The sequence below is a fragment of the Moschus berezovskii genome, chromosome 9, assembly GCF_049115385.1.
Source record: "Moschus berezovskii isolate FMDL1 chromosome 9, NW_MosBer_1.0, whole genome shotgun sequence".
In the NCBI taxonomy this organism is placed as follows: domain Eukaryota; kingdom Metazoa; phylum Chordata; class Mammalia; order Artiodactyla; family Moschidae; genus Moschus; species Moschus berezovskii.
In genome coordinates, this window is record NC_142468.1 from 105566547 (window position 1) to 105594492 (window position 27946).

Consider the following 27946-nt stretch of genomic DNA (forward strand, 5'->3'; position numbering starts at 1 on the left):
CACTGAATACACTTTGGAAGGTTTGATGCTGAAGAAGAAGAAACTTTGGCCACCTGATGCGAACAGTTGACTCATTGGAAAAGACCCTTATGCTGGGAAAGACTGAAGGCAGAAGGAGAATAGGGTGACAGAGGATGAGATGGTTGGATGGCACCACTGATTCGGTGGACATGGTGAGGGATAGGGAAGCCTGGTGCGCTGCAGTCTATGGGGTTGCGAAGAATCAGACGTGATTTGATGACTGAATAACAACAATGAACCCACAGATCAAAGAACAAAATGAGGTTGATGAACTCTTTCAATTTTTGTCTGTCTCTCCTTCAATTCTCAGTGATAATCCTGCTGGGTAGAGTATTCTAGGTTTATTTTTTTCTCCTTCAGCAATTTATATCATGTCATTCCCTTCCAGACTGCAAAGTTTCTGCAGAAAATTCAGCCGATAGTCTGATAGGGATTCTTTGGTATATGACTCTTTGGTTTTTCTCTTGCCCCCTTTAGAATTCTCTATCTTTAATTTTTGTCATTTTAGTTATGATATGACTTGGTGTGGGTCTCTTCAGGTTCTTCTTGATTAGGATTCTCTGTGATGAATATCTGAATATTTATCTTCTGCCTGAATATCTGTCTCCTTTTTTAGTCTCAGGAATTTTTTAGGCATAAATTCATCAACACTGAACACTCTGCTTGACAAAAGCAGTGTTCACTCTACTGGGGGGTTGTGCTGGAGGTAGAGGGGCCAGACTGGGTGACTGGCATGGGCAAAGGTACATGTTGGGGTACTTTCTGGAAACCAGCCAGAGCCCAAGGCAGTTTCAACCTGCTTCCTCTTCCTTGTTCCTGGGAATAAGAAAGATGTACATGCCCTTCACCAGTGGGTCTGGGTTTCTCACAGTCCTCTATAAGTTCCACTGGTTTTCAAATCAGCTAATGGGACTCATCTTCCTAGTGTTACACTCCAGGGCTGGGGTGTCAAATATGTGATTTGAACTGCTCACTCCCCAGGGAGGATCTCCAAACCCCTTTTCTTCTATGTGCCCTCTGATGGGTTGTGAGTCCTGAACTGATCTCAGTTCTTCCCTTCCTACCCAATTCTGTGTGTATCTTTCTTACAAACAAGAGTCTTTCTGCCAGTTTCAAAGTTGTTTTCAGTGAGAATTGCTCCACATGTAGATGTTTTTGATGTGTTTCTGGGGAGAGGTGCAATAAGCATCCTCCTGTTCTACCATCATCTCTGTCTACTCCAAGTTATTTCACTTAAAACATTTGGAAATTTTTTCATTAGTGAAACAAATGTTCCTTGTGTTTCTTTTTTAAAGGGATTATTTTAAATTATGGTTTTAATCTCTTTGATACACAGCATGTACATTTTCTTTCTTCTCTTGCCAGTAGTATAATTTGTGGTTTCAAGATTTGCTTGTTTCATTTAAGTTGTCCATTCACAAGATTTGGGCAAAAAGAGTTAAATAGGTATTTCACAAAAGGGAATATTCAAATAGATAATAATCATATGAAAAGGTATTCCTTATTACTAGTAATCAGGGAAATGTACATATAACCACAATTAGTATTGCTATGTACATAAGAACATAGCTTTAAATTAAAAAAGGTTGAGAATATCAAAGTCTGTGAAGGATATGGAACCTCTAGAATTCTTGTACACTTCTGGTGGGAGGATAAATTGGTGAAACAACATCGGAAACTGGCAGTTTCTAAAAGACATGCCTACCTAGGAGCCAGTAATTTCACTGCAAGGTATACACCTAAAGAGAAAGAAATGATCATGTCCAAAAGAAATGTACAAGAATGCTTATAGCAGATTTGGGAATAACACATTAACCCTTTAACAGGTATGTTATTTTCTTAAGAGTATCTAAACTATGAATACGTGAAGTAATCAATATGTGAAACTGTCAATATAGAGGCAGAAAAGAAGTACTTTTGGATATTATTAACCAGGTTTTTCACTGAAATCACAATATAATTCAACAAAATAATTGGTTGCATAGGCCATTTATTGACATAAACATTGGCAGTCAAATGTGAGAAATAAATTAGCTGCTGTTTGACATGGAAGAAATAAAAAAACAGTAAATCTCTTTAATTTTAACCAAATTTTAACCAGTTTGAACTCTTCTGGAACAATGCAGTTATGGGGGAGCTTGCAAATCCAAGAGGAACTAATTACAGAGGAAAATAGAAAGGTATCAGAGGAATGTGACTCTTAGGAATAAGTTATTTCCAATATTTCCAATTAAATTTGTTCTCTTGACTTTTATTCAGATAATAGGATTAAAGAAAGAGATGTTTATGGCTAGGAAAGTATTTTTTTTTGAAGAAATTTTCTATAATAAAGTAAATTATAATTAATCTTGTTTCTTATATTTATAAATCCTTCTTACTTTGTATTTTTGAAAATTCAATTTTATCTACACTTTATATAGACACAGTTTTTATATCCATGTCTGCTTTTTGAAATGTGGATGTATTGTTTTGTTGGCAAAGCCTTATTTTTGTCCCTTGTTATTGGGAAAAACTACACACTAATGAGAGAATTTGAATACTCTAGCTTGCCAAATACATGTCCTTTAAATTGCTGAGGGAATTCAGTTATAAGATGCCAGATTTTCCCAAGGTCAATAATTGACACATTTTTCATGCTGTCTTGTACATTTTCAAGTAAAATTCTCCTTTATTAGAATTTGCACATACAGAAAGAAGATTAAAGAAAGTGGGAGCAAGTGAAAAAAAAATTCTAGAAGAATCTCAGTGATTTTCAGCCACAACTCTCAAAGCAGGTACAAGGTATGGAGAAAAAAACTAAAGACATTTTTATGTTTGAATACATTAAATAAAATATTTATTCAAACATCTTTAATTTTAAAAATTAAATATCTTTATTACAAAATATTTGTGATGTATCAAGATATATGGGAAAATATAACCAGAAATCTAATTCTACCATCCAACTAAATCACCAAAACTTTGCTGTGTATGATCTCAAGCTATATTTTTATGGAAATTAATTTCTTTTTTCCACAGGTTCAAACATCACATATATTTTCCTAAACATTTTATACTTCACTTTGTCCTAATTTTTTTACATGGCTCTTGATATTGTCCTGTTGACTCATAAAAAATTGATATTAAGGGCATGTAAATTGACTGTTTCTCTCCAGTTTAGTTCTTGCCTCTTACAATCTTTTTTATGTTTTTGATATAATAGAGAGTTTACTCATCCTCACTGAATAAAATCTATTCACCTTTATTTTTGCCTTTTACATGATCCTAACTCAATATTATAAAATAACAAAAGAATATATTTACTTATAGGTTTATCTTGATCTTACCCAATATTAATACAAAAGAGTATATATATTCACATATATTTATGTCAGTATTTTATTTTTGAAATTATTGTCGAAATATTTTAAATATTTGAATTTATTTTTCTTTAAGATATGTAGCTAACCAGCCATATTTATTCTCAAATAACTGTAAATTTATCCTTAAGAACATATTCTTAATCTACGACTATTTTTAAATTCTCAGGTTTCTTACAGTCACTTCATTACTCCATCTAATGTTATGAAACTAAAATATCATTGTATTACTCTGCTCTGTAATACATTTTAATATCAGATTTCATTGTCCTTCACTTCAAAAATTTTTCTCATTATTCACAGAGGAAATTTTGGAAAGGCTGAAGGGTAAGGGGACAGAGATATCGTCCTGACTTGAAGTTTCCTTGTCAAAGTTGATATACAACTTAGAATATGTTTCCAATTCTGGCTAGGTATGATTGATTGCCAAATCCATAATTACCAACTTAGAGTTGCCACTGCAACTCTAAATGCTTTAGGCAGTAGATGATAAACTGGCACAGCAAGTTAATATCACAAGTTTCAGGTTACTTATGGATAATTTTAAATATTCCATTATGCTGCTGCTGCTGCTAAGTCGCTTCAGTCGTGTCCGACTATAGCTGTGTGTAAAATAAATGACTCTCTGATTCAAAGCTTTTGGTAGACAAATGCCAACTACATTTTTGAGAGCACTTATCCAGGACTAGACTCTAATTCAATTTTATTAAATTGTACAGAATTTGAACTTATAAAATTTAGAATCTTTATTAAACTTTATATGTTAATATGCCAGAGGTAGGCAGTCTTGGCAGTTTAGTGAACTGATAGTTCTCTGAAATTTGTTTGAAATATTTCATTAAAATATTGCAGCAATTTAAAATATAACATTTACAAATTTAATATGTCATATGTTTTTCCAGATCAGCACACATACATTTCCATTTTAAAATAATCCCACAAATAGTGGAATTTTGAGGAGCTTCTTGATTTTTGGTTATTAAAGACAAAAAGCATGCAATTATGTTTCTTTGAACACTTAGCCTATAAATCCCACAAGTGGAGGTTCTCCATTAAACTGTCGTAAAACCTTTAAATCTAAGATATAGTGCCAACTCCCCCTCCCAAAAAATATATAGGGCCAAAATAAAAAAGAGAATTATTAAACTCTATCTCACATTCTGTCAAAATTAAATTTATTTTTAAATGTGATAAGTAAAATTACATATTTTGCTATAAATTGCATTTCCTTAATTATCAATAAAGTTCAGAAGGGTTTTTTAAAGATATTTGAAGTTCTACTTCTGTGAATTGCTAATCCATATGGTTTTTCCACTTTTCCACTGTTTCTTTAACCTTTTCTTACTAATCAAAGTTCTTAGTTTGAAACAGTTCTTAGTTTCATTTGTTGAAAGTATATTCTCATCTCTTTATGATCACTTTTTTATTTTTTACATTTAGTAAAGTCAAATATACTAGTCCATATCTTCCTAGAATTTAGTTTTTGCATCATATTTTTAATGAGCTATTTTGAATGGGTTAAAACATGCACCTATGTTTGCTTTTACTGTTTTCATAGCTGTATTTTTCTAATCTAAATCTTTTACATTTCTGAGATTTATTTTCAAAAGAGAAGTGAAATTAGAGGTTTAATCTTGCCATTCCTGATTGCTAAGTAGTTGCCCCATTATCATTTACTATTTCCCTTACTGATCCCAAAATCTATCTCTATTATATATCTCATTTACCTATGTGTTTGTGTCTAGGTGTGGACAATACAATTGACTCTGAACACATCCTGGAGAAGGAAATGGCAACCCACTCCAGTACTCTTGCCTGGAGAATTCCATGGACAGAGGAGCCTGGTGAGCTATTTATGGTCCATGGGATCACAGTCAGACATGACTGAGCTACTAACTTGAACACATGGGGAGATTAGGGGCACCAACCTTCCAATACAGTGGAACTAAACAATTATATAATACTGTAGTATTTATTATTGGAAAAAAATCTGCATATGCACAGTTCAAACCCTTGTTATTCAACGGTCAACTGTAGTTTTGTTTCATTTTTCTGTCTCATTCTTTCCGCTCTGGGTCCTTACTCTCTGAAATCTGTAATTTGTGGAATAAACAGTGTATGAAGACAAACACCGCTATGTCACATGGCAGAGTCATATGTGAAAAGTATGATTTAGTGGAAAAACTTATAAGTAAAAATTTAGCAAAATTCCTTCTTTTCTCATCATTTCTTGGGAAGCTGGGTTATTGCTGCATGTAGACTTAGAATGCGTCCTAGGAAAGTTATCTCATCCACTGCCTGGTCTACTTTATAATCAGGCAAACCTGAGAACAAACTGGAAGAAAAGATTAAAATATCAAATCTTTAAAGTTAAGCAATATTAATTTTGAAGCCAAATTTTTAGGAGAATATGACTAAGCCAACTAATGGTATTTATTGATACTGTGGAATTCTGACATTAGAAATGTCCTCTTTCCCAAAACAGAGCCACCAGCATCAGCTACTTATTACATACTGGCTCATCAGTAAACAGTTATATTTGTTTCTCCACAAATGTGCTTTACTATGTCATCTGTTGTTGTCATTTCTGATATTTCACTTGTTTCTTTGGTTTATTTTTACATCCTTGAACCAAAATCAAACTGTCTTATATGGCTTTATAAGTAGGTTTTGGCAGTATAAATTTAGCTTTGTTCTTCAAAACAGCCTTGGCTCATCTTGACCTTTTGTAATTCAATATACATTTTAGAATTAACATGTCAATTTTCCAAAAACTCCTACTTGAATTCAGATTGGGAGTATATGAATATATATATGAACTTAAAGATAATTGGCATATTTTACAATTTATGAATCCAATATTTATTAGATGCTTATTTTGTTGTCACTTGTAAATTATGTTACTTGCCTAACTCTTTAATTTTGTTAATTATATAAAGTGAGTTTCTAGTATTGAACCATTTTTGCATTCCTACAATAAAATCAGGTGGTGAGAATGAGAGCTAAAAAAATACCAATATTTGTGCAAAGTAGTATTTATATAAATCTTTATTGAGAAATTTGCATTATTTGATTAGTTGAAAATGACTAGTAATTGTGCTTCTGGTAATGTAATCTTGAAAAAATTTTTTACATGTAAATGGATATGTACGAGTATATTGTACAATTTTAGAATATCAGTTTGTCAGTAAAAATAAAATCATTTGCAAAATGTTGTTATGACAGGATATCACGTAATCATTTTCATGTCATACATAAACTAGATGATAAGTGAACTTTACCTCTGCCAGTATTTTTTATTTTCTTTAAAAATTTGATGCAAAATGATAAAAATGCACATACTTGTTAATTCTTAAAACAGGATGATCTTTATTATAGTATTTTTTACTTTTCCGAATTCTTAAAATATTTAAAAATATTTTCCTTTGCCCAGCTAGAAACTCTTCCGTTTTTTGTTTTTTTTTAGATCTCTTAACAATGTGTTGTGTTACTATCTCTTCTTAGATACCTGGTATATATTCCTTGTTATTTTGTTTCAAAAATTCTGGCTAGCATTATACATGGTATAAGTGGATGTCATTCTACAAAGGTCTGCTTTACACATCCAGAGCAATATGGATGTGTTCCCTGATAAACAGATTTCCTTTTGTTTATCAGGGATCTACAAGCCAGCAGCAAGCATCCATTTAGGCTATCACTGCACTGTACTTCACAATCTGCTAAATTCATAGGCCCAAAGGAAATCAGGGCCTGTGGGAGAAGACTCAAATATTTGGACACTTCTTCCGTCTCAGAAAAAAATAAGACGAGAAGCTATCTCAGTTTGCCAGCATAGATTCATTTGTCTCAAAGACTCATCATGTTTATTATCTCTGTTCATCTAACTTTCAGCCGCAAATACAGAATGACTTCTAGATTGTTGATGCTCTATATTCCAGTTACTCAGTTTCATTTCTCTTGGTCCTGTTTATAATTAGAAAACCACTTGGCCTTTCTTTCACTTACATGACCCTTACTATTATTAGAGTTCAAGATGGTAGACCTTATTTTTTGTCTATGGAGGATGAATAAACCTATTTCTCAAAATCTAAAAACGTGGCAAGGAGCTTGAATATTCTCTCACCAGCTGAGATAATCACTTTTCTTATAATTAGCCCAAATATGAGTTACATATTGATAGTTTCAATTTTCTTCAAACATCTTGGTTTATGGTAGATATTCCTCATAATTTTTATTAATAAATTGTGTCTATCTCTTTCAAAAAGCTGGATTTAGTGTTGATTCTTTTTTATCCTTTTTAAGCATTTCAGTGAATTTTAGGGAAAAAAAGTTAAGTGACTATGCACTTATCTTTCAAGTTTAACTAACAGACTTTCTATTTTGATTTTGTTTTAGGTAACATATGCCAACAGCCAAACAAATGGAAAAACAAAATCACTCTGTAGTGGCTGAATTTATTTTGCTGGGACTCACAGAGTTTCATGAGTTACAGATTTTCTTTTTTTTCTTTTTTACCATTATTTACATAGCCATTTTATTATGTAACCTCATTATTATCTTGGTAGTGAAACTGGACCCTCCATTACAGTCTCCAATGTACTTCCTACTGGTCAACCTGTCCTTTATTGATATGTCTCTGGCTTCCTTTGCTACTCCTAAAATGATTGGTGACTTAATTAGTAAAAATAAGGCCATTTCTTATGAAGGATGCATGGCCCAGATTTTTTTCCTTCACCTTTTAGGTGGAAGTGAGATGATGTTGCTTGTAGCCATGGCAATTGATAGATTAATTGCCATATGCAAAAATTACAAAAATATTATGAGCCACCATATTTGCATCAGACTTGCACTTTTCTCCTGGATTACTGGGTTTGTGCACTCTGTTAGCCAAATGGTTTTTATAGTGACTTTACTATTCTGTGGCCCCAATGTTGTAGATAGTTTTTTTTGTGACCTGCCTCAGGTGATCAAGCTTGCCTGCACTGACACCTATGTCTTAGACTTATTAGTCATCGCATTTAGTGGACTACTTTCTTTGTTCTGTTTCACATTTCTGTTCATTTCCTATAGCATCATCCTGATAACTGTCCATCATCACTCCTCCAGTGGATATTCCAAGGCCATGTCCACTCTTTCAACCCACATCACCGTGGTGGTACTATTCTTTGGACCTTGCCTCTTTATCTATATATGGCCATTCAGCCATGTTTTCATAGATAAGATCTTCTCTGTGTTTTATACAATTTTTACTCCCCTTTTAAATCCAATCATTTACTCATTTAGGAATAAAGACATGAAGAAAGCAATAATAAAAATAAAGTCCAAGAATGTGAGTTCCAGATCAGCCTTTTAACTTAAATATTACAATCATCAAAGGCATCATCGTTGTTGTTATTGTAATCATCATCCAGAGATACAGGTATAAGATTTTACACTGAACATAAGTCATATTTTGGGAAATTATTACTTTTCCTTACACAAGCATATATGCAACAAAGCATTATGAATTGTACATCTAAGTGCAAATCATTCCAATATATTATCATTCATTTATGTTGCAATTTTAAATTTTTCTATAAATTCTTAGATTTTAAAATACTGTTTGTTGAGTTCTAACCATGTCTAAGGCATTTTGCATGCATTTTCTCTTAACCTCACACAATGAAAATAGAGAATATTATTTATATTTATCACCAGAAACTGCACATTAAAAATTTAACAAACTTGTCACAAAAATTGTTAAGTACTAGACCTAGAATCAGATCCTACATGTAACTACAAAATCTATGCTGTTATAAGTAAAATATTTTTATCTAAACTTTAATTAGTATTCATACATGTTTGCTTCCTGTCCTCTCCCTTACATGTCATAGTCCCAATAATTAAATCTTCCCAACAAAAGGTTAAAATGATTTTCCCTTGATCTGAAAGTGAAAAGAAGCCAACAATTTCTGTTTCCTTATGCCTCTGATTCAATAAAAAGAGTTTATTAAAATAGCCTTGCCTGGAGAATCCCAGGGATGGGGCAGCCTGGTGGGCTTCTGTCTATGGGGTCACACAGAGTCGGACACGACTGAAGTGACTTAGCAGCAGCAGCAGCAAGAAGGTTGACCCATTGAGCAAGGTGTACTAGTACTACTGATAGACAGCAGGGTAGGAAAAATCATGTTTGAAACCCATGTGATTCTCTATGGTGCCTCACAGTATGTGCATATCAAGCAGATTCATGTCAATGTATGGCAAAACCAATACAATGCTGCCGACTCTGTGTGACCCCATAGACGGAAGCCCACCAGGCTCCCCCGTCCCTGGGATTCTCCAGGCAAGAACACTGGAGTGGGTTGCCATTTCCTTCTCCAATGTGTGAAAGTGAAAAGTGAAAGTGAAGTCGCTCAGTCGTGTCTGACCCATAGTGACCCCAAGGACTGCAGCTTACCAGGCTCCTCCATCCATGGGATTTTCCAGGCAAGAGTACTTGAGTGGCTTGCCATTGCCTTCTCCAACCAATACAATAATGTAAAGTAATTAGCCTCCAATTAAAATAAATAAATTTTAAAAAATAATAAAATTTCTTTTTTCTTAAAAAAAAAAGAAAATCACACAACCTAGTACAAATTAGAATTTGATTCACTCCACCAAGTAAAGAATCACCATCATTGGAGATCTTGGATGAAGACAAAAGAAGAATGCAATTGGTAGTAAAAGAAGATAGACATAAATAAATACTACAATAGTTTAGTAGAATGATGATTATAGAAACTAAGACTGTTTCTTCCTAAAATATTTATGGTCATTGTGTATGTATAGTATTTGCTGACAAATTTCAATTTTTTTTGGTTGTTCATTATCAAGTAGTTGTTGGAGGTTAACTTTAGAATTTTGTCTCTAGGATATGGGATATTCATGTGGGATTATGACTAAATTAGAGGAAATAATAATACCACACTGAGATGTACATAGTAACCTATAGAATTTCGTCTTTCCATTTGGAGAAAAGAGGGTGACTGTCTTAATTTGTATACATCTTTAGGCTAAGACAACTGTTGTTCCTTGGCAGTTTAAATAAAGATAGAATGAGAGTATTAAACATTTGAGAAGAGAGAAGGCATGTATTGAGAATCACAGAATTTTACCCTGACCAGTAACTTAGGGTGCATATTTAATCAAGAATAAAGGATATTATATAAATAAATTGAGTTAGAATTCATAGTTGAAACAAAAGAGAAGCCTGAATTAAGCAGTTATTTTAAAATGTCATTCAAACCCATGGTTTTAAGGAGGGTGCATGCATTTTAAACTAACTGTAATCATCTAATTAGGTACAAAAAGATGAGAACATCTATTTATGTCTTTTAATATTAAATGATAAATTTTGTTATTATTTACTACACAGATTATTTTAGGTACTCAATTAATCTGTGTGTTGCCTGGTCATGCTATATGGCATTTAAAGTTTCTGGAGAAAATGTGAGTTAATCAAAGACAGAGGGGGATCAAAAGCAGTTCTCTTCAAGGTCATTTACTTTGAACAAATTGTTATTCAATAAACAACTATCTCTCCATATAATAGCTTAGTTGTGCTAAAAGTAAAGGGGAGGGAATACTTAAAGATTATATTATCTTATTTTAGCTCAATTTATCCTCCACAGCTTCATTAGGGCTTTAAAAATGTTTCTGTGAATAAACCTTGGATTGAAGATCATTCTTGTTTTTAAAATTCATGTAAACGATTATAAAATGACAGAATTCATAATTATATCCACAATATGAACTTTTTCTTAGCTAAATCACAAAGTATTAATAAAAGAACATTGAGATACAGAACTGACGGTAAACTGGCAAAATATTTTAAGTTAAGAAAAATTATTTCACAATATGGATTTACTTCCATCTTTATTAACAATGAATGTGACAATATATATCGTACCTTGATAAATTAGCTAGTCATCAAAATTAGTAAAACACTAAAAACTAAATATATAAAACATAAAATAAACCTCTATAATTTTATTTGAAATATTAATAGTCAATGATAACCAATGGAAGGCTTTAAATTTTAACTAAATGTAGTAACAAGTGTTTCCGTTTCTTACTTGTACCAAAAGAACAAAAGCCACATTCCACAGAGAAATTACTTGTATTTTCTGCCATTCTTATAAAAATGACTAAGATAAGCAGTACAACAATAAATAAAATACATTCCTTATCAGCAAATGCTATTGAAAAGCACACAGAAACTATTTCTAACTATCTCACAATTAAGTGATAGAATAAATTATGTCTTGGGAGGAGTTTTGCCTTATACAAGAGTTGAAAGATTTTAACACTTGTACATAAAAATTGTCATCAATAATACTAACTCATAATGAAAGCTAGTCTATGACAAAAATCTACATTAAGCCCTTGGTTGAATAGTGAATTTGACTGGAATTAAATAAGAACTTGCAGATAAGATACAGATATGTCGACCAATTTGAAAGTTACTCATGACATTGCTGGCAAGTTATTGAAACAGACTTTGAAGCCTGCTATGCTAAGTATATTAGGATGATCAATATGATGAACTGTGTAAAAGCAAACTCTTATAAAGAAAGAATTTACTGTAAGATTTTATAGTAAAAAGGGCAATGACAATGAAAACATATTTTGCTATATAAATATTCTCTGAAACTCTCATAGCAAGGTAAATAAATTTTAAAAAATATTAGTATTTTAATAACCATAAAACAGTTAGTTGTAACATTAATGTATAATATGAAGTTTGAAGTAATTTAATGTGAATTATTCTCAGTATATCTTTACAATTTTCTATTTCCTAAATATATTAATGTGCATATAATATGCACTTTTAGGAGTAAGCCTGTAACATGTATAGATCAAATTTCTATTAAAGATGTAATGGTCAGAAAAATTTAGAGATTATTCATCTGAAATAATACCACAAAATTGTTAGAAGGAAGGTAAAAATGTAGCTTGGGAATAATGTGAGGAAGAGGAAGTGTCCATTAAATCAAAGCTGTCTGAACTTATTATATCACAAAAAGCCAATACTCTCATGACTATTTTAATCATTCCAAGGCTCAAGGACCAGAAATGAAGAGTAAACATCTCTCCTGGTCATGCTATCACAGCAGTCCCAAAGTTTTAACTACTCCCACTGAAATTTGGATTCCGAGGGCTCCAAAAAAAATCTGCCTCCAAAGTGGTTCACGTCTTTATAAAAGATGCAGAAAACAATATCCAGAACCACATGAAGGGCATCACAGAGAGTGAAAATTAGATTTCTAATTTCAAATAACATCTTGAACACATTGTTTCTCATAATGCACCTTTACAGCAAGTAAGTGAAAACATTATAGAGGATTAATTCATTACAAATTTAGTATACCGAAGATGGTATTTTAATTAATTCTGTGTTGACTAGAAGGAAAATACTATGGTTTTCAAGACATGGGATTACATATTTATTTTACAATGGACTATAATCAACAATTTCCATGAAAATTTAAAGGTATATGCTCTCAAACTGATATTGCAAATGAATTTGGTGGTATATGGTAAGTGATTAAGGATGATGGATAAAATTAAGAAACATAAATTCCTGAGCATCCAGATAATTCATACTATCACTGAAAATAGTGGAAAAGCTAGAAACTCATATTATTTTTTGCAGAATAGGGATCAGCTCAGTTCAGTTCAGTCACTCAGTCGTGTCCGACTCTTTGCGACCCCATGAATCACAGCACGCCAGGCCTCACTGTCCATCACCATCTCCCGGAGTTCACTCAAACTCATGTCCATCGAGTCGGTGATGCCATCCAGCCATCTCATCTTCTGTCGTCCCCTTCTCCTCCCACCCCCAATCCCTCCCAGCATCAGAGTTTTTTTTTCCAATGAGTCAACTCTTCACATAAGGTGGCCAAAGTATTGGAGTTTCAGCTTTAGCATCAGTCCTTCCCATGAACACCCAGGATTGATCTCCTTTAGGATGGATTGGTTGGATCTCCTTGCAGTCTAAGGGACTCTCAAGAGTCTTCTCCAATACCACAGTTCAAAAGCATCAATTTTTCGGCTCTCATACGATTTCTTTTAATCAATTTCAGGTAACCATTTAATACACATTTGAATGATTATTATTCTATTCACATAGCTGTGCAAGGATCACCACAATCTTGTTTTAAATAATTTTCACCACTGCAAAAAGAAAACTCACCCCCATCTCCAATCAATCCCCAGCTGAAGGGCTACTAATATGCATTCTTTTTTCATAGGTTAGCTGTTTCTAGACATTTAATGTAAGTGAACTTACAAAGCATATAGTCTATTGTGCCCAGTTTCTTTTATTAATCATATTTTTCAGTTTCATCTGTATTTTAAGATAAATATGTACAGTTTTCGAAAAAGGTGAAATTAGTCGATAGAAATTATGCTTAATTTATTTAAATGTCTATAATGAAAATGGGAGAAAATATTTATTTGAGTTAGTTATGCTTATACTGTTCATTGTTCAGCTGTTAAGTTGGGTCTGACTCTTTGTGACCCTATGGACTTCAGCACACAGGGTTCACCTGTCCTTCACTATTTCCTGAAGTTTGCTCAGATTCATGTCCATTGATTTGGTGATGCTATCTAACCATCTCATCCTCTGCTACCTGCTTCTTCTTTTGTTATATTAAGTAATTTATGTCTTATATACACATGAGCAAGAGTAGAAATATTTATTTTCAACAATTTACTAAAACAAGTCTTGACTCCTTCCTTCCCTAATACAGATTTATATGGAAAAGTCTCAGGATTATATAAGATTATATGAGAGACTCAGATTCAACACATGCCCTCTCTGTGCCCATTCTGTGTCCATCCATGAGCTTATACATACACCATCTCACCTAATAATCACTACATTTCCTCGGGGTGGTCCTACCTCTAAGACTTGGGAAAATATAATTAATTATGGGGGTCTTGATTTTTCATTTACTAAAGAGAACGAATGATTACAAAGTTCCATCCTAACTCTAATATACTGTGATTTTGTCTTCAAATTCTTGCAAAGAGAATCATAAATTGAGTAAAGTTAACTAAAATAAAATGTGCAATTATTTAAGAGGAAGACAATTTTCTTCATTGATAGGATTTTTGTCTAAACTATATGATAACTTATTTAATTTGTATAGTCTTTTTACCTTCATAATATAGAAGCAGGTATACTAAGTGCAGAACCAAATAAATATTTTGAGATGTCAATGTATGGCAAAACCAATACAATAATGTAAAGTAATTAGCCTCCAATTAAAATAAATAAATTTAAAACATAAATAGATAAAAAATGAAAGAGAGGAATAAGAGACAGAAATGCCGGGAAAGTCATCAACACAGTAAATTCCAGCTTTCCCTCTGAAATAAAAGGCCAAAATAAATCTTTAATAATCAATTATATTTAACTAAATTAATTCCATTTGCAAGTTTTTCTGTTTTTACTTTATTGTGGGAAATAAAATTCAAGGATATTGGTTTCCAAATTATAACTGGCATATTCATTCTTTCTAACAGTTATCAAGTCATGTCACTTCCCCAAAATGCATGCAGTTATTGAAATTTCTGTCACAAAAGTCTCAACAGCAATATTTCTGGTCACTCTCATGATAGTCATGTAACACAATCGTTATAGAAGGCATGGTGTGGAGACTGTCCTCTGCATGCCCCTCCAGGTCCACAGTACACCACTTAGCATCCACTCTGTACACTTCTGGAGGTTGACCTACAGGAACTACATCATTTTTCACTATTATTTCCCCTAGTTTGTAGACACTGACTATTTCTTAAAAATATCGGAGGTAAGATAACAAGATAATTAAGATAATTAAGGTTGGATAACGGTGATAAGATATTTTGACAAGAGACCGAGCAGAGCTGAAAACAAGGAGAGATTTACAGGTCACTGGAGAAAAGAAAACAAACATTTCCTAAGCATCTTTAAAACTTAATTCAGTCACTTTTCCAAATACACCACTCTTTCTACTCACTGCTATCAATTCTTTTCTTCTTATAAATCTTCAGTCTTTAAGCCTTGTCCTTTTTATTTACTGACCATGAGTAAGTTTTTTTTTTTTTTTACTTTTTAAAATGGTTTGAAGATAAAAACAAGCAAGCTTGAAGCTGTGTCTTAAACGTGACACTTGGAACTGGTTGCCAATTTAAAAAAACTTACATTTTTCACAAATCATGTGCTAAATTAAATATTTTCTTCCATGTCTCATTGCTAATTTTTGATTGATAATTAATCTCTAGATGGTTAACTCCTGAGATACCAGATTCTGATTCCTTTTGTATAAGAAAAAAAGTGCAGTTAATTACATAGAGGGATTCCAAATACTTGTTGAATCATGTCTGTTATGCTCATATAAATGGAACATATTAATTCAATCAATATTTAATAACTTGACCATAAATATACATTCCTTTATGTTTGGCTGGAATATGGTGTTTTGCTACATGCCCAGATGCTGGTGTAAGTCATTTAAAACATCTGTGCCAAGTTTCCTTTAATACAAAATTAGGATAATTATAATAACGACATTGCTATGCTCATAACACTAAAGCTTGTTAACATATGTGAAATACAACACAGCTTATGACATAGTGATCACATAATTATAATTAATTTTGATCACTCTACCTCCTAAGAATGACATTTAAAAGCTCAGCAAATAAAATTTAGTATGATATATTACAACCAAAGCAATATCTATACATTAGGATTGAATAATTTCACTATTTACTTCTAAACCACGACATACCATTTGCACACAACACACAAACTCTTCACTGTGAACAATGATAATAAAAGGATTTGAGAAAACAGCTCCAAAAGATCTGAGATTTAAGACTATCTTTACTCATCAAATAGAAATCAAAAAATGTTGGTGTTTTTGTTGAAGTTCATTTGATAAGTCGTGTTTGACTCTTTGCGATCCCATGTCAGTCAGTGCTAACTGTGGCTTTTTAAAAAAATTCTCTTTGTATATGAAGAACATCTGGAATCTTTCTGAGTTGAGTAAATGGATCTGAAAAATGGATCTGTAGTGACTGAGTTTATTTTGCAAGGATTTTCTGCAGGATGGGAACTTCAGGTTGTCTTCTTCGTGACATTCTCCTTGATCTATGGGGCTACTGTGCTGGGAAACGCTCTCACTGTGGTCACAGTGACATGCAGTTCCACCCTTCGTTCTCCCATGTACTTCCTCCTCGGAAACCTCTCCTTTTTGGACATGTGTCTCTCCACGGTCACCACACCCAAGATGATCAGAGACTTGCTCACTGAACACAAGACCATCTCTATATGGGGATGCATGGCTCAGATGTCCTTTATGCACTTGTTTGGAGGTGCTGAGGCAACTCTTCTGGTAGCCATGGCTTTTGACAGATATGTGGCCATATGTAAACCCCTGCACTACAGGAAAATCATGAACCACAGGTTGCTGAACGGGTTTGTTATACTCTCATGGACAATTGGTTTTATACACACCATGAGTCAGATGGTATTAACGGTAAACCTGCCTTTCTGTGGCCCCCGCATTGTAGACAACATATTCTGTGACCTTCCCCTTGTGATTTAGCTTGCGTGTGTGGAAACATACACCCTGGAATTATTTGTCATTGCTGACAGTGGACTCTTGTCACTTATCTGTTTCCTCCTCCTGCTTGTCTCCTACACTGTCCTCCCGGCCACTGTGCAACGAAGATCATCGGGAGGCCTCTCCAAAGCTCTGTCCACACTGTCTGCCCACATCACTGTGGTCAGTCTGTTCTTTGGGCCGTGTATCTTCATCTATGCCTAGCCATTCAAGAGTTTTGCCAGCAATAAAGTCCTTGCTGTATTTTACACTGTATTCACACCCTTATTGAATCCTATTATTTACACCCTGAGAAATCAGAAAATGCAAGAGGCCATGTAAAAATTAAGGTTCCAAAATGTTAGCTCCACATAGAACTTTTAGATTTTAGAACTGTATAGGTAACCCAGCTTTCAAATATATTGCAAATATAATTTGAATACATATGCAATACATAGTTTTACTTTCTTATTTTAGAATCATAACTGATGCATACAAAATTAATGATAATATATTTTAAATTTATTAAATGCTGTTATAATGATAATTAGTGATCTCAGCAAATAGCCATATAAAAATCATTAAATACTTTATGATACAGGCAATATATATTTGTTAGTGAAGAAATAAATACAAAAACATGGTGATTACTGTTAGAGATTACTTTAATTGAAATGGGTTGTTAATGACAGTCATAATACTATCATTTATACTCATAGTCATTTATAAATGACTGTCATTTACAGTATCATTAAATGAGACTGAACAAACAATGATTGAAAGAATTCGAACAAATGAAAGAAAATGTAAGAATAAAAAGTCATATTTGACAGCATCATAAATATAGAATGCTAGATTGAACATAAGATACCAAAGGGAAAAAACAATAGAAGGGCAATTTTAATAGAACTTCATAGAGCAGCCTTGAAATCAAACACTCTTAAGAAATTCCATTTGTATTCACAACTGACTTTCAAACCTAAGGAAACAAAAGTAGAAGCACTTTTTTTTAAATTTTATGTAATATACCATGTAACTTGTCTTTTCCAAGTGCTTAAACTATGGTTCAATTGTCTTTGGTAAGCTTGAAATTTTTCTTGCAATTATAAGCAAATTAACATTTGCTTGTTAGTGTTAAGGGCAAGGGGGCATTTCTTGCTGAATTCAGAATCCCAAACTTATTGATGGCTAAACTTAAATATTCTTCCCCAATTCAAGAGACTAAACATTTCTTCTTGTTCCAGGCAATAGTTTTCAAATTAATCCTAAAGAAGATATAGATTTTTTTCTCCATTCAATGCATCTTCAAGTTCATCCAAAGTGATGCTGTTAAAACACAGTGCTCGGATTCTTTACAGCATGTTGGTAGCCTGTTTCTTTAAACTGTATGGCAAGCTAAATTCATGCTTGCTGCTGCTGCTAAGTCGCTTCAGTCGTGTCCGACTCTGTGTGACCCCATAGACGGCAGCCCACCAGGCTCCCCCGTGTCCCTGGGATTCTCCAGGCAAGAACACAGGAGTAGATTGCATTTCCTTCTCAAACGCATGAAAATGAAAAGTGAAAGTGAAGTCGCTCAGTCGTGTCCGACTCTTAGCGACCCCATGGACTGCAGCCTACCAGGCTCCTCCTGGATTTTCCAGGCAAGAGGGCTGGAGTGGCTTGCCATTGCCTTCTCCAAATTCATGCTTCAGTTCAGTTCATTTCAGTTCAGTCGCTCAGTCGTGTCCGACTCTCCGCGACCCCATGAATCACAGGACGTCAGGCCTCCCTGTCCATCACCAACTCCTGGAGTTCACTCAAACTCATGTCCACAGAGTCGGTGATGCCATCCAGCCATCTCATTCTCCATCGTCCCCTTCTCCTCCCGCCCCTAACCTTTCCCAGCATCAGAGTCTTTTCCAGTGAGTCAACTCGTCGCATGAGGAGGCCAAAGTATTGCAGTTTCAGCTTTAGCATCAGTCCTTCCAATGAACACCCAGGATTGATCTCCTTTAGAATTGACTGGTTGGATCTCCTTGCAGTAGTTCACAAATGTCAAAATAACCTATAACATATTATTGACCAGAATGTTCATAAAAAATTACCAGTGAAACAGTTTTATGCTATACCTAAAATTGTCCCATAAAATTATGATTATTTCTCTAAGATGGATATAATCAAAAAGGTGACAAATAACAAGGGTTGACAAGGATGTAGAATAATTGGAACCCTCATATACTGCTGATGGAATACAGAATGGTGTAACCATTTTGGAGAGAATTTTGGCAGTTCCTCAAAAATGTTAAATATAGAATTACCATGTGCCCAGGTTACTTCATTCCAAATTCATCTTCAAAAGAAATTAAGGCACATGTACACCCCAAAAATTATACTAAAATGATTGTAGCAGCTTTCATCATACTAGTAAAAATGTTAAAACGACCCAAATGTTCATCAACTAATGAATGGATAAATAAAACATGCTGCTGCTACTGCTGCTAAGTCACTTCAGTCGTGTCCGACTCTGTGTGACCCCATAGACGGAAGCCCACCAGGCTCCCCCGTCCCTGGGATTCTCCAGGCAAGAACACTGGAGTGGGTTGCCATTTCCTTCTCCAATGTGTGAAAGTGAAAAGTGAAAGTGAAGTCGCCCAGTCGTGTCCGACCCTTAGCGACCCCACGGACTGCAGCCTACCAGGCTCCTCCATCCATGGGATTTTCCAGGCAAGAGTACTGGAGTGGCTTGCCATTGCCTTCTCCGTAAAACATGCTATATACATATAATGGAATATTATTTGGAAATAAAAATGAATCAGGTACTGGCATATGCTACACTATGTATGAATCTTGAAAACATTTGGCTAAGTTAAAGAAATGAGTCACTAAAAACTACACGTTACTTTAGTCCATTCGTATGAAATATCCTTTATAGGCAAACCCTTAGAAGTAGAAAGTAGACTAATGGTTGCCTAGAGCCGGGAGTGTGAGGGAAGCAAGGATGTGGTCTTTTTAGACTGGCTTCTCTTCAATGTTTTCAAGACTCATTCACGTCACAGCTTACCTCACTACTTGATGCTAAGAGTGACATGAGCAACATGAGAGGAGGAATCCCTGGTCCATTGCTCTCCAATAAACACACCAATTTAACAGCAAAGAGGAACTCAAAAGCCTCTTGATGAAAGTGAAAGAGGAGAGTGAAAAGTTTGGCTTGAAGCTCAACATTCAGAAAACGAAGATCATGGCATCTGGTCCCATCACTTCATGGGAAATAGATGGAGAAACAGTGGAGACAGTGTCAGACTTTATTTTTTTGGGCTCCAAAATCACTGCAGATGCTGATTGCAGCCATGAAATTAAAAGACGCTTACTCCTTGGAAGAAAAGTTATGACCAACCTAGATAGCATATTAAAAAGCAGAAACATTACTTTGCCAACCAAGGTCTGTCTAGTCAAGGCTATGGTTTTTCCCATGGTCATGTATGGATGTGAGAGTTGGACTGTGAAGAAAGCTGAGCGCCGAAGAATTGATGCTTTTGAACTGTGGTGCTGGAGAAGACTCTTGAGAGTCCCTTGGACTTCAAGGAGATCCAACCAGTCCATTCTAAAGGAGATCAATCCTGGGTGTTCATTGGAAGGACTGATGCTAAAGCTGAAACTCCAATACTTTGGCCACCTCATGCGACGAGTTGACTCACTGGAGAAGAGTCTGATGCTAGGAAGGATTGAGGGTGGGAGGAGAAGGGGACGACAGAGAATGAGATGGCTGGATGGCATCACTGACTCGATGGACATGAGTTTGAGTGAACTCCGGGAGTTGGTGATGGACAGGGAGGCCTGATGTCCTGTGATTCATGGGGTCGCGGAGAGTCGGACACGACTGAGCCACTGAACGGAACTGAACTGAACTGAACTGAACTGAGTGAACAGATTTTCTTTGTGGGAACCCTGAAACCAATTGAAAATCTCTTTTACCCCTGGAGAATGAAAAATCAGACTCACCAAATCAGGCAAGGAGATTCAGGTCTTGCTAGTATTGGAGCTCTTACAGGTCTGTCACAGTCTGGCTGTCTGGGGGAAGACAGAGGCAGTTAGCTGGACCAGTTATATAATTGATTCTCCATAACTCAGCACAGAATGAGTGGATAAAATATTCCAGCTCTCAGCTTCCACCTGTAAAGGAAAGAGTTAATTTACGGATCTAGCATCCCAACTTCACAGAGGATTCCCAAAGAACTAGTACTTATCTCACCAGGCTTGGAGCTGTGATGGTTCTGATAGAGTCCAGGTGCTGGGGGAGAATGGGGATAGCAGGTTGGGCTTCTAGACGCCAAAGCTTCACCACATACCCCACCACGATCTGTCCACAGAGTGAGAAAACAAAAATCACTACCAAGAGGCATGCTTCCTCCTGAGGAGGGAAACCATTGGCAGAGGTCTCCAGAACCTCTGTTCAGGTTTATTGGTGAGGACCTCCTCCTGTACAAGGCCAATCTGTGAAGACTGGAGAGGTGCCTGCACGGTCTAATGTTTAGAGACCAATGCAGAGAATCAACAGAGAACCAGGCAAAGATGTTCTAAAGAAAGAAGCAAGGTAAATCTCCAGAAACTGACACTAATGAAACAGTTCATGATTTGCCTGACTGAGAATTGAAAGTAACTGTCATAAAGATTCCCTTTGGAATGAAGAGAGCGTAGCATGAATACTCCTTTCAGTAACAGTCTCATGACTCCCTTCAATAATAGTCTCACGGCTCCTGCCAGAACATGACAGTAAAATCTCACAATTACTTTAGTATATAGTCTCTTTCATTTTTATCAGGCCCAGTGTATCCCAGGGATTATGCTGGGCTTCTACTTCAGTTATTAAGCAGAAGAGGAAGTTAGTCCAGGCCTAAAAGATGACCTATCTCCTTGCAGAAGTGACGCCTCTGAAGCTTCTTGAGCAGCAGAAAGTTCTAGCTCTTACTGATGTTGAGGAATCTGTAGAACCAGTCTATCAGGGCATTTATCCAGATGTACTCATTCCATACTTCAGGGTTTTAAACTTTTCCCAACCAGTGCTCTGACCTTATCATGATACACATGCCTGGAGTGTTTGTACTCTTTTGGATCCGTGTAACTGTGGAAGATCCCCTAGAGAAGGGAATGGCAACACACTTCAGTATTCTTGCCTAGAGAATTCCATGGGCAGAGGAGCCTGGCGGGCTGCAGTCCATGGGGTTGCAGAGTCAGACACTCCTGAGTAACTAACAGTTTCAAAGGTGAAGGATATTCTATAGGTATACTTGTGTAACTCTGTTAGATCTTCAGTATCTTGCTTGTCTGTGTCTACTTACTCAGGAGACAAGGAACTCTTTGTAAACTACCAAAGAGTTTTTAAATCCTTACACCTAACCTTTAATGTTTGTTAGTTAACGACTTTCAGTTTCTTTTTATTTCAAGGCATCAATACAACTTACAGTAACCAAACAACTGCTCTCTTTATAGGAATTTCTCTTCTCTTTCTTCCAAATAAAAGAATCATTCACCTGCAATAGCATTCCTTTCCAACAGGTTGAATTCCCAGATCACCACCCATGAAATATTTAGCCATCAGCCAACTGCACTAAGCAAGGGCCTGTGTCCCATCTACCACCTGAGTGAATGTGTGCTCACTCAGTCAGTCAGAGCCAATTCTTTATGACCCCATGGTCTGCAGCCTGCCAGGCTCTTCTGTCCATGGAAATTTCCAGGCAAGAATACCGGAGTGGGTTGCCATTTCCTCCTCCAGGGGATCATCCTGAGCCAGGAATTGAACCTGCATCTCCTGCACTGGCAGCTGGATTCTTTATCACTGAGCCACTGGGAACCCTGCCATTTGCAGTGGAATCTTATTGGCCACCAGGTGATGAGCCAGCTACAAATCCCCATTTTCATCTGTTTCTCAGACCACTCCCAGTACCAACTATGTTAATTTAGGTCTTCTGAGAAATGGATACCAAGATGAGGTTACATTCATAGTACATTCACACAGTGGAATAAAACTCGGTAATACATTTAAAAAAATTAAACTTGTACATTAAACAGTCTGGATACATCTCTAAAAGACTGTTATTTTAGGGAGAAGATACTCAAAAGCATACACATTGTAAGATTTTATTTAAAAGAAATTCAACAATAGACAAAACTGATATTACGTGAGGGAAATGAGAATAGTCCTTATCTCTGCTGGTGAATGTTTATTGCAAAGCAGTAGAAGGGAAATTTTGGGTGTGAAAAAAATTTATTTAGAAATTTGACAAGTGTGGTAGTTTCATAGATGCCTGCACAAGAAAACAAAATTTTCAAACTATACATTTAAGATTGGTTCATCTTAACATCTATAAATTATTTATCATGTAGATAACAGAATTTAAAGACTGGCTTTAAAAATGGCAAAAATATCAAATAAAGTTATTTGGGATGGTATCCTTTCAATAGTTAATAAAAGAAATTCTGAGGATGCTTTATGGAAATAATATTAATTATAATAGAGCAATATCTTGATTTGCTTTCTTACCAAAAACCTTTTTCTCCTTCTCCTGGGATGCAGCTATAAGCTCTTAAAGCCAATGTCTAATTCATTTTCCATGGTAAAAGCAGGTGTGACAGAGAGGAGTTCTAGTTTTACTGGTCCTAATAGAAATTTTATTTTTATTTTTTTAATATACTCTACTTTGGGACATTTTTGTGTGCTATATTTGTCTCTAATTTTGCCTTATATGTTAAAATTAAACTAGCAGTGCACTAAAATTAATACCTCTTCAAGTTTTCTATTTTTTTTTTCAGAAAAAATAGATGCAATTCACTAGTAAATTACTTATTGCCTTATTCTTTCCTTTTCCCAAGCACTAAGACTACCATAAATGACCATCTTATATAAATTAAAACATAGTTTAGAACATTATATGAACTTCTCAGTTCAAACTGAAGAAAACTAATCATTAAAGACATGGGTTATTTTATATGATGAGAGAGAGCTTCAGTTGTTTTCTTTGACAAGATAATTTGTCAAGTTTTTTGGGAAAATCAAATCCTGGGTCACAATTTTATTATAAATAAATATAAGTATTTAATAAGACGTATCCCAGGGGTTCTATTTATTTTAAAATGTTCAGATTATTAATTGAGAACTTAGTTGGCAATCAAGATCCAATGATGAATGGTGGTATATCGGGTTCTTTTTTTATACTAAATTATCTCCTTTGATGATCTGCTTATTTCAATACAAGCCTTTGACTATGTGGATCACAACAAAACTGTGGAAATTTTTTTAAAAATTTTTTTTCAGTTTATTATTCAGTAGAGGATCATGTCATCTGCAAACAGTGAGAGTTTTACTTCTTTTCCAATTTGGATTCCTTTTATGTCTTTTTCTGCTCTGATTGATGTGGCCAAAACTTCCAAAACTATGTTGAATAGTAGTGGTGAGAGTGGGTACTCTTGTCTTATTCCTGACTTTAGGGGACATGAAAGAGATGAGAATACTAGATCATCTTACCTGTCTCCTGAGAAACTTGTACGCAGGACAAGAAGCAGTATTTCTAACGTTACATGGGACAACTGATTGATTCAAAACTGGGAACAGAATATGTGAAGGCTGTATACAGTCGTCCTGCTTATTTAACTTCTATGCAGAATACATCATGTGAAATGCCAGGCTGGATGACTCACAGGCTGGAATCAAGATTGCTGGTAGAAATATCAACAACCTCAGATATGCAGGTAATAGTCACTCTAATATTAGGAAGAAAAGAGGAACTAAACAGCCTCTTGATGAGGGTGAAAAAGACAGTGAAAAAGCTGGCCTAAAACCCAACATTCAAAAAACTAAGATCATGGCATCCAGTCCTGTCACTTCATGGCAAATAGACGGGGAAACCATGGAAACAGTGATGAACTTTATTTTATTGGGCTCCAATATCACTGTGGATGGGGACTGCAGCCACAAAATAAAAGGAGCTTGCTCCTTGAATGAAAAGCTATGACAAACCTAGACAGTGTATTATAAAGCAGAGACATCACTGCCAACAAAGGTCCTTGTAGTCAAAGCTGTGGTTTTTCCAGTAGTCATGTACAGATGTGAGAGGTGTACCATAAAAAAGGTTGAGTGCCAAAGAATTGATACTTTTGAACTGTGATGTTGGAGAAAACTCTTGAGAGTCTTTTGGACAGCAAGGAGATCCAGCCAGTCAATCCTAAAGGAAATCAGTCTTGAATATTTACTGGAAGGACTGATGTTGAAGCTGAAACTCCAATACTTTGGCCACCTGATTCAAAGGAAAATGCATTGGAAAAGACCCTGATGCTGGGAAAGATGGAAGGCAGGAGGAGAAGGGGATGACAGAGGTTGAGATGATTGGATGACATGACCGACTTGATGGACATGAGTTTGATGGACATGAACTGGCTTCAGGAGTTGGTGATGGACAGAGAAGCCTGGCGTGCTGCAGTCCATGGGGTTGCAAAGAGTCAGACATGACTGAGCAATGGAACTGAATTGAACCAGTGTAATGCTACTACAGAGGAATATTTTCTTCAAAATTTTCAGCTAGAAATAAACAAGAACAAGCGAATAATTGCAGAGTAATGAAATATTTCTAAGTTTAAGATAACATAAATTTAGGAACTAAAATAGAAGAAAGAGAAATAAATTTCTGGAATGCTAGGAAACAACGAGCAAGTCTGAATCATGGAAGACACGGCTGGAGCAGAAGCTTTGAAAAGGCAGGGTAGTGCAGGAGAAACAGGTATCAGAGAACAACCTCAGGGCTGCTTTTTTTTTTTTTTTTTGTATTTCTGTCTTCAAGTCATCCAGTAAACATGCCACTGAGACACCACACTTCCCAAGTAGCTCTCCTATGTCCCCTGTCTCTCTTTAAAAATTTATTTTTTGTTTCTTCTCTGTTGTTTTCTAAGCTGCTGATTATCTTCTGCTTTTAAAATCAGAAATTTATGATTAAATGAAATACAATTTTAAATTACAGGTTGTGTTACACGATCAAGTGCTCTGTTAATTTACTAAAATATTAAAAATCTCTTTGCAGCTATTCATACCTTATTTGCTAACCTGAATATAAACAAGATTGACTGGTATTACATCTTGTAAAAATGAAAATCATTTATTTTCAAAATAGAAATAGCACTTGTAAGTATTTATGCACTCAGCATAGGAACTCCTAAATACATAAAGCAAATATTAACAGACATAAAAGCACAGTACAATAATGGTAGGGGACCTTTAACACACTTCTTATATCAACAGATATTCTTCCAGATAGAAAATCGTAAAGAAATATTGGTCTTTAATGACAGATTAGAACAGAAAAACTTAACAGATATTTATCGAACATTACATCATTTTTTCAATTGCACATATTTTTTCAATTGCACATAGAACACTCTCTATGGTTGATATCAAGTTAGGAGATAAAATAAGCCTCAATAAACATAAGATTGAAAATATATCAAACACCTTTTCCAATAATGTCATAATGAAACTAGTGATAATTTTCTTTGAAATATTAATAGTCATATAATAATCAATGGAAGGCTTTAAAATTTTCACTTAATGTAATAGAAAGTGTTTTAGAATGTTTCTTATTAATAGCAAATGAACAAAGCCACATTCCACTGAGAAAATACTTGTTTTTCTGCTATTCTGTAAAAATGGTAAGATGAGCAATATGACAATAAATAAAATGCATTCCTTATCAGCAAACACCATGGAAAGGTACACACAAACCATTTCTAAGGTTTGCAAATATAGTGATAGAATAAATTAAATCTTGTGGAAAGGAATTTCGCTTATTGTAAGACTATGGGAGATTTTAACATTTGTATATGAGAAATTCCCATCAACTACAATGACTCTTGCAAAAAAGCAATATCTATGCAAAAACTCTGTATGAAACCATGGGTTAAATGATGAATTTGACTAGAATTAAATAAAGATTTGGAGATTAGGAACAGAGATGTCAACCAATTCAAAAGTTATTCAGGGCAGCCCTTGTTGTCAAGTTATTGAAACAGACTCTGAAGCCTGTGTTGCAGAGTATACCAGAAATATCAATATGATTATTTCAGTAAAAGCAACACCTTACAAAATAAGAATTTATTATATTTTATTTTAAGAAAGATAATGATTATGAAAGGGCTTCCTGGGCGGCACAGTGGTAAGAATCCCCCTGCCAGTGCAGGAGATGCAAGAGACGCAGGTTTGGTCCCTGGGTCGGGGAGATCCCTGGAGGAGGAGACGGCAATCCACTCCAGTGTTCTTGCCTGGAAGATTCCACGGACAGAGAAGTCTGGCAGGGTACAGTCCATGGGGTCACAGTCAGACACAACTGAGCACACAGCACAACAGCACACAGCAATGATTATGAAACTATTTTGTGCCGAGTATAAACATTCTCTCAAAATTTCATAGAAAGATACCTGAATAATGAAAATAGCTATACTTTAGTTAGCTTAATGATTAATCATTAATGAATATCAATTTTAAATAATTTAGCATAATTTATTTCAATTTTATCTTTAAAAATTTCTACTGTAACATGTAAACATATACATAAGATGTGCTTTTATACAATATGTGTAGATCAATTTTTATATTAATATTTTGATGGACAGAATGATTTTTCGATTATTCATCTCAAAAATTACTGCAGAGTTGTTAGAAGGAATGTAAGAAAATTTCTTGGGAGTGAAGTGAGGAAAATAAAGTGTGTGTTAAATCAAAGCTGTCTACACTTACTATATCACAATCAACCAACACTCTCATGCCTATTTTAATCATTCCAACTTCCCACTAGGGAAGCCCCTCATATTCAAGAGAATAAAGGAAAATTTGAATACTCCAGGAAATGACAGGAGAGTGACAGTATATTCCAGGATCAGAAATTAAGTGTGAACATCTTGCCTCAGTGATTTAACTACTCCCACTGAAATTTGGAT

The 27946-nt window shown here is 34.9% G+C and overlaps 1 protein-coding gene and 1 pseudogene across 1 annotated transcript; both read left to right on the forward strand.

Moving 5' to 3' along the window:
- Positions 1–7800: 7800 nt before the first annotated feature.
- Positions 7801–8775, forward strand: LOC148776940 (olfactory receptor 4K13-like). Its single transcript, XM_088840429.1, has one exon. The coding sequence runs from the start codon at positions 7801–7803 to the stop codon at positions 8731–8733; it is 933 nt and encodes a 310-aa protein (XP_088696555.1). The 3' UTR covers positions 8734–8775.
- A 7663-nt stretch (positions 8776–16438) lies between these two features.
- Positions 16439–17368, forward strand: LOC148776941 (olfactory receptor 4L1-like; annotated as a pseudogene).
- Positions 17369–27946: the final 10578 nt, after the last annotated feature.

Bases quoted from the DNA above. Each gene is read 5' to 3' on its own strand.
- LOC148776940 (XM_088840429.1), top strand. From the start codon at position 7,801: ATGGAAAAACAAAATCACTCTGTAGTGGCTGAATTTATTTTGCTGGGA.